Raw genomic sequence first — 7,433 nt, forward strand, 5'->3', positions numbered from 1 at the left:
GACCAAGGCAATGGGGGAATCAGCAGTGTTACTGATGGATTAACCTAAACATAACATAAACCTCATACAGAAACTTTAATGTTATTTCAATATTATTCGAGTAACTTTACAGTAAGGATGAAAAGAGAATCAGGCAGCCACCAGGGTAGACTGACAGAGTGAGTCAGGGCCGCAGTTAGGGGTTGGCCGCAGCCGACACCCTCCTCGCATCCCGTGAAGGTGTGACGTCCCTCGCCTGCTGACTGAAGGAGTTGCTGGAGGACTGGGGGTTCGTTTCAGTATACAAATATATCCTGGCTGAGTTGATGGGTTGTGACATGGCAAGTGAAAAAGTGGCACTAATTTGTGGCATGGTAGGTCAAAAATATTAGTTCTACGAGTGTGCTGAATTTTTACCTATATATACTGATTTTTTTTTTCGTAATTTCATCTTAAAATTTCCTCTACATACAGCAAGGAACGTATAGGGATCCTTGCTTTACTACAAGGAAGATATAAGATTTATGTAATAATGAAATATATCGTTGGTAGATTCCTTGCTGTTCTAGAGACCGTCACTGGGCGGCAGATAGCAGTGTTTACATTGTGCGCGGCGCGGGGGCGGCGCGTCTCACCCCGCGGGACTGTTGATGTGTGTTCACTGTTTGAACAGCTACACCAACTACTTCACAAGGGCTGCAATACCCGCCAAACCCCCAACAAGTACTACAAAAAGTTGACTTTTAGTACTATGAAGTCATGGAAATTCCTGTACCTACTTGTATGACAATGTAATTGAGTGGTGACATTTAGCAGCTCGCAAATAGTAGTAGCAGTAGTTTATAGATAACTATGATATTAAAACACGTTCCTCTTCGTGTATTTAAGAACAAGACATTATCATAACAGCCTCACCCCAGCAACACACTGCAGTGCATAGTGATGATGAAGAGATCACAATGAATAAGTAAAGAGCAGGTCGTTGTGAGTACAAGTCTGGCTTAATGTGGTGCAATGTTGTGACGTGGTGACAACAGGCTTGAGGTGACGAATGCTGACTTGTGGTGGTGACAGCAGGCGTGAGGTGACGGTGGTGACAGAAGGCTTGAGGTGACGAATGGTGACTTGTGGTGGTGACAGTAGGCTCGAGGTGCTAGGTAGTGACAGCAGGCGTGAGGTGGCAGTTGGTGATTTGTGTTGGTGACAGCAGGCGTGAGATGACGAATGGTGACTTGTGGTGGTGACAGGTGAGATGGTTAGGTGACAGGTGGTGACTTGTAGTGGTGACAGTTGAGGTGGGTGGTGCAGTGGTTATAGCAGGAATAGTAAATAGATACTACTACTTTTCCAACCTTTGAAAACTACATACTTAACTCACTCATTTCAGACTGAGTGTTCATAACTTTCCAGTAGTGAATACAAGCATTATTAAATATATACCACCTTCCTAATCTTCAAACGCCACTAACTCACATATTTTCAGACTGGGGGAGTGTTTAAAACTTTTCATGAGTGAGTGGCAGTCACATCACCAGCAGCAGTAGGTGAATACAAACATTATTAAATGTATACTACCTCACTTTCATCTTCTGACTGGGAGAATGTTCATAACTTTCCATTGTGAGTGGTGAACCTGTGAGGGGGGGAACAGTTGTGAGATTGATTATTTTTAAGGTTTAGAGTTCTTTTGATAGTGAAGTTCTTTTTAGTTTTGATTTATTATCATTTGTTTGATTGTTTCAACTTTGTTTATGTGTTCAGCTTTAAGGTAGCTGCCACCAGTCATGGGTTATGACTAATATACTTAATTATTCTTACTAATTAGCCAGGGTTCTGTAAGGCACTGGAAAATCCCATGACAAAAAGATTAATTTTATTTGAAGTAAGTAGCTATATAAAAACAAAGGCTTCATGTTATTTTTCTCTGAATGCACAATGATTTATTAAGTAGATTATTCTGTTACCTTGGAGTTGTGGAACCCCTATACTAGGGAAAGTGACAATGTCCCTAATCAGTTCATGAGATAAGTTTTAAGTGAATAATTTACAAAAAGCTACTTTGAATGTGGCAGAAGTTATCATAATGCAGGGTTAAATTAATTTTTGGTATTTAGCATCCTAAGTCAGTGTAAGTTGTTACAATAAAACATGTGTATTACTGGTGTTGACTAATACATAATTCCAAAAGAATTTACCTCTCTAATCTGAAAATCTTTAATTTACATCCTGAAGTTATTTTCCCTAAAAACTACGTAGATAACTGGCCAGGGAATTTACATTTTTTTCTCTCTGTTGACAAGCAGTCTGTCTAGCATCTCACACAAGTAATTATTTTATAATAAGCACAAATGGTTATTCCTACATAGACAAGTTTTGTAAACAATGTAAAATTTCTGGGACAAGAGTCACGTACCTGTCAACATGCAGTCTGTTTAGCGTCTGAGTCTGCAGTCTTCCACCAACCGTTATATATGGCTGGCTCACATTACAACTAGTTCCTTCTGCCTGAATGTAATAAATTTTTTTTCAATATCCATAAAAGTCTAGAACCCTTCTCTGCTCTCAGGTTGTTCTTGAACATCTTAGCTAACAGTCTCACTTACTGCCAGACCCTTACACTGTCTATTAACAAATTTAGATCTCAGATATTTTCAGAACTTCTCCATAACTACACAGAGCTATCATTTCCGACAAGTTTTCATTTAATCTAGCATCTTGTGAAAGGGATTTTTTATCGGACTGGTATAAGAAACACTGAGAATGGTTTTCCAGCCTTTCCCATAGGATTGTCGTCAGTTGGTATTTATCCACACCAAGTTTTTTCTTGTCTCACATACATATAATTTGTCAATTTGTAGATTACAGTTTCATTTAATATCCTTATCCTAAATTCTTACTGATCTTGAAAATATATACAGTTTTATTTATGAATCCCAGAAAACATTAATTTAGGACGTTGTTCCTTTAAGTTATTCTGACTAGATACATGATCTTTATTGAATGATGTTGTCTTCTGTTTTGATTTTATTTTCTTTATTTTTTGTCCCCTGGCACAGCAGAAGCAGTAGCAGTAATTGGCATTTAACAGCTCTTAGTACTTTCCTAACCCTTCAAAAACCAATTAATTGACTCATTTTCAGACTGGAAGAGCATTCAAACCTTTGTGCTGTGAGTGAGTGGCAGTCATAGTAGTTGTAGCAGTAGCAGCATCAGCCCCCCACAGCCCCTTCAGGATGTCCATGCCCCCTCTGGCCTCGATCATCCCCTGGGAGCAGGTGTGTCGCATGCTGGAGAAGGTACAAGGGGAGAAGCGGCCAAAGAAGAAGGAAATGTTACTGAAATTTATCACTCACTTCCGGGAACTTCATCACAAGAAGCTGCAGCATCAGCCTGACTGTGTGAGTGTGTGTGTGTGTTTACCTAGTTGTAATTTCCAGGGACTTAGCTTCATTGGTGTGGTTCTATTTCCATCTATACATGTCTAATTCTTCCTTCAGTTTGTTTGTTGCCAAAACTACCTCCTCTTTCAGTTCATTCCAAATCTCAGTGTGTCTTTGTGTCTAATTTTTTCTTCAGTTTGTGCACTTCTTGCTAAAATTGTCTCCTCTTTTAGTCCATTCCAAACCTCAGTGTGTTTTTGTGTCTAATTTTTCCTACAGTTTGTGTGCACTTGTTGCCAAAACTGCCGCCTCTTTCAGTTCATTCCAAATCTCAGCGTGTCTTTGTGTTTGATTTTTCCTTCAGTTTGTGCACTTATTGACAAAATTGTCTCCTCTTTCAGTTCTTTCCAAATCTCAGTGTGTCTTTGTGTCTAATGCTTCTTTGTGTTATTTAGATGTCTTCCCTTCCTTGGCTTGTGTGGGCGTCCCTTTCTGCTTTCCTGATTGCTTGTCTACCTTAGGAACAGTTTGTCACTATCTACTTCTTACATTTTATTTACTGGTTTGTAGATGGTTAGCAAATTTCTTCTTTCTCTCCTTTCTTCCAGTATGTGTGTGTGTGTGTGTGTGTGTGTGTGTGTGTGTGTGTGTGTGTGTGTGTGTGTGTGTGTGTGTGTGTGTGTGTGTGTGTGTAGTTAAGTTTGTAATGTCCCATTTTTACCATGTTTATTTTTGTTTATTATTTATGTGTTATATAGTATTATTATTATTCTCTATATCAGTACACTTTTTTCCCTCTTTATATTGGCACTTTATTTTCTCCACCCTCTCATCAGTAGACTTTATTCCCTGTACATAAAACTTTTTTCCTCTGCACCAGCTCTTTCCTCTCTCAACAAATCAAATCAACATTTCTTTCCCTTCATTAGTATCCCATTTCTTTCCCCTTACAGCAACACTCCCTCCCCTCACTCAGGTATCTTTTCTCCCTTCACAGCCAGACACTTTCTTCCCAGTGATGCGAGTCCTGCTGCCGGGGCTGGACAGGACAAGAGGCGCCTATGGGGTGAAGGAACGCAGGCTGGCTGATTTGTACATACGTATTCTTGGCCTGAAGAAAGATGGGAATGATGCACAGAAGCTTATTAATTTCCGGTGTGTATGTGTGTATGTGTGTGATGACTCCATATCTGTATCTATTCATCCAGTCTTCCTTTCACTAATGCACACTTGACATGAGGAATAATAACAATAACACCAACAACCTCAACACAAACTTAACACACCCCAATACCTCCCAACAGGAAACCCAAGGCGTTGGCTGGGGGTGAGACGGGGGACTTTGCCGAGATTGCCTACTATGTGTTGAGAAGCAGGTGCCTCAGTGGGGGGAAGCTGACTCTGCTAGAGGTGGACCAGCAGCTTACCTCCATTGCTGAGAACCATGCTGCAAAGAACCATGGTGAGGAGGGAAGAGTGGGAGGGGAATAGATAAATACAAGCACACGTATAGATGCAATTTAAGAATGGGAGGGAATTAGGTTGACACAGACTCTCATACATGAATAATGGAAGAATATGAGGGGAATAGATAGATACAGACATACATACACTCACAATGAAAGAATGGCAGGGAATTATATATATATATATATATATATATATATATATATATATATATATATATATATATATATATATATATATATATACACACACACACACACACACACACACACACACACACACACACACACACACACACACACACACACACACACACACACACACACACACACACAGTAGTAGTAGTAGTAGTACTAGTAGTAGTAGTTTATTGACAAAAAGCATAAATAATACAAAAAACTGCAATCTCATTTTGGTCCAACTTCAGTAAATAAAATAATAATATTTCATGGAAGACAAAGTAAACACAACAAGACTAAGTAAAGACAGCCAGGTGGGTATACAGATAGGCAGGGAACAGAGACACAGACAGGGTGCAGGAGTGTCACAGCCTCTCTGTACCTCACCCGTCACACAGAGGCTGCACAGGCAAAGAATACACAGAGACAGGCCTTAGGAAATGTATCTCAGGCTCTCTGTGTTTTATACTACTAAAACATTCATATACTAGAAGAAGAGGTAGTAGAGGCAAGGAACACACATACACATAGCCCTTAGGAGGTACAGCACAGCCTCTCCCCACCTCACCAACACACACACAGATGACAGAGGCAAGGAACACACACACAGACAGTCCTTAGGAGGTAAACCACAGCATCCTAACACCTCACCAATACACACACAGATGATAGAGACAAGGAACACACACAGACAGTCCCTAGGAGGTACAACACAGCCTTTCTCCACCTCACCAACACATACACAGATGATACAGGTAAGGAACACACAGACAGACAGCCCCTAGGAGGTATACCACAGCCTCCCAACACCTCACCAACACACACTCAGGTGGCAGAGGCAAGGAACACACACAGACAGCCCCTAGGAGGTGCAACACAGCCTCTCTCAAACTCCCCAACACACACACAAATGATAGAGGCATGGAACACACAGATAGACAGCCCCTAGGAGGTATACCACAACCTCTGCACACCTCTCCTCCACACACAGAGGCAGTGGAGCGCTCCTTGTTGGTGATGCTGAACGGAATGTCGGCTAAAGAACAGAAGTGGCTGCTGCGTGTTCTTCTAAAGGATATGAGACTTGGGCTGGGGCAGACGGCCATCTTTGCAGCCTGGCACCCTGACGCCAAGGATTACTACGACGTCACCAATAGTTTAGAGAAGGTGTGTTGTTTGGTGGTGTTTGGTGGTGTTGGGTTCTTTGTACAGTGGTTAGGTTGTGTTGGTGTGTTTGTCTTGTTATTACAGGTCAGAAAAGTGTGTTTTTTATTGTTAATGAAGCTTTGTGTATTTGTGTTGTTATTGAAGCTCAGAGAAGTGTGTCTTTATTGTTATTACAGCTTAGAAAAGTGTGTTTTTGTATTATTGCAGCTCAGAGAAGTGTTTCTGTTGTTACTAGAGTTCAGAGAAGTATGTTTTTGTTTTATTGGAGCTCAGAGAAGTGTGTTTGTGTTGTTATTGCAGCTCAGAAATGTTATTATTACTCTAGTGTGTTTTTTATTATTATTGTAATGTATTGCTTTTATTATTGCTTTCTTTATCACAGTTTAAGGAAGGTGTGTCAGGAGGCAGAGGGAAGGGGTTGAGGGGGAGGTGGACTTGTTGGTGGGGATATAGAAACCATTGTAATTTCCATGATTGTAATGCAGGGAAGCCACAGAATGCCTGATTTCTGATCTCTCTAAAATTTCTGATTGGGGCACAGCAAACTTAGGATTGTTCAATGCCTCAAAAACTCAACTCCTCCATCTATCAACTCAACACAACCTTCCAGATAACTATCCCCTCTTCTTCAAGGACACTCAACTGTCCCCCTCTTCTACACTGAACATCCTCAGTCTGTCCTTCACTTATACTCTAAACTGGAAACTTCACATCTCATCTCTAGCTAAAACAGCTTCTAAGGAGTTAGGTGAGTTATCTCTGCCTGTTTTTCTCACCCCCCAGCTGCTAACTCTGTACAAGAGCCTTATCCGTCCATGTATGGAGTATGCTTCACTTATGTGGGGGGGGGGGATTCCACTCATACCACTCTTTTAGACAGGGTGGAATCAAAAGCTTTATGTCTCATCAACTCCTCTCCTCTATCTGACTGTCTTCAGCCTCTTTTTCATTGACACAATGTTGCATCTCTTGCTATCTTCTACTGCTATTTTCATGCCAGCTGCTCTTCTGATCTTGCAAACTGTATGCCTCCCCTCCTCCTGCAGCCTTGCTGCACAAGACTTTCTTCTTTCTCTCACCCCTATTCTGTCCACCTCTCTAATGCAAGAGTTAACCAGTGTTCTCAATCATTCATCCCTTTCTCTGATAAACTCTGGAACTTCCTGCCTGCTTTTGTATTTCCACCTTCCTGTGACTTGAACTCCAAGAGGAAGGTTTCAAGACACTTATCCTTTAGTTTTTGACCATTGCTTTTGACTGT

The 7,433-nt window shown here is 41.0% G+C and overlaps 1 protein-coding gene across 1 annotated transcript in view; it reads left to right on the forward strand.

The window, feature by feature from the left end:
- The first annotated feature begins 542 nt into the window (after nt 1–542).
- Nucleotides 543–7,433, forward strand: part of LOC135094187 (DNA ligase 4-like) — a 20,226-nt gene continuing 13,335 nt past the window's right edge. Inside the window, exons 1-5 of the mRNA XM_063994041.1 lie at nt 543–702; nt 3,120–3,377; nt 4,357–4,514; nt 4,664–4,821; nt 5,997–6,172. Coding sequence (XP_063850111.1) covers nt 3,213–3,377; nt 4,357–4,514; nt 4,664–4,821; nt 5,997–6,172 — 657 coding nt within the window. The 5' untranslated portion in view covers nt 543–702; nt 3,120–3,212. The remainder of the gene's footprint in view (nt 703–3,119; nt 3,378–4,356; nt 4,515–4,663; nt 4,822–5,996; nt 6,173–7,433) is intronic.

This window comes from Scylla paramamosain, chromosome 44, assembly GCF_035594125.1.
Source record: "Scylla paramamosain isolate STU-SP2022 chromosome 44, ASM3559412v1, whole genome shotgun sequence".
Classification (NCBI taxonomy): domain Eukaryota; kingdom Metazoa; phylum Arthropoda; class Malacostraca; order Decapoda; family Portunidae; genus Scylla; species Scylla paramamosain.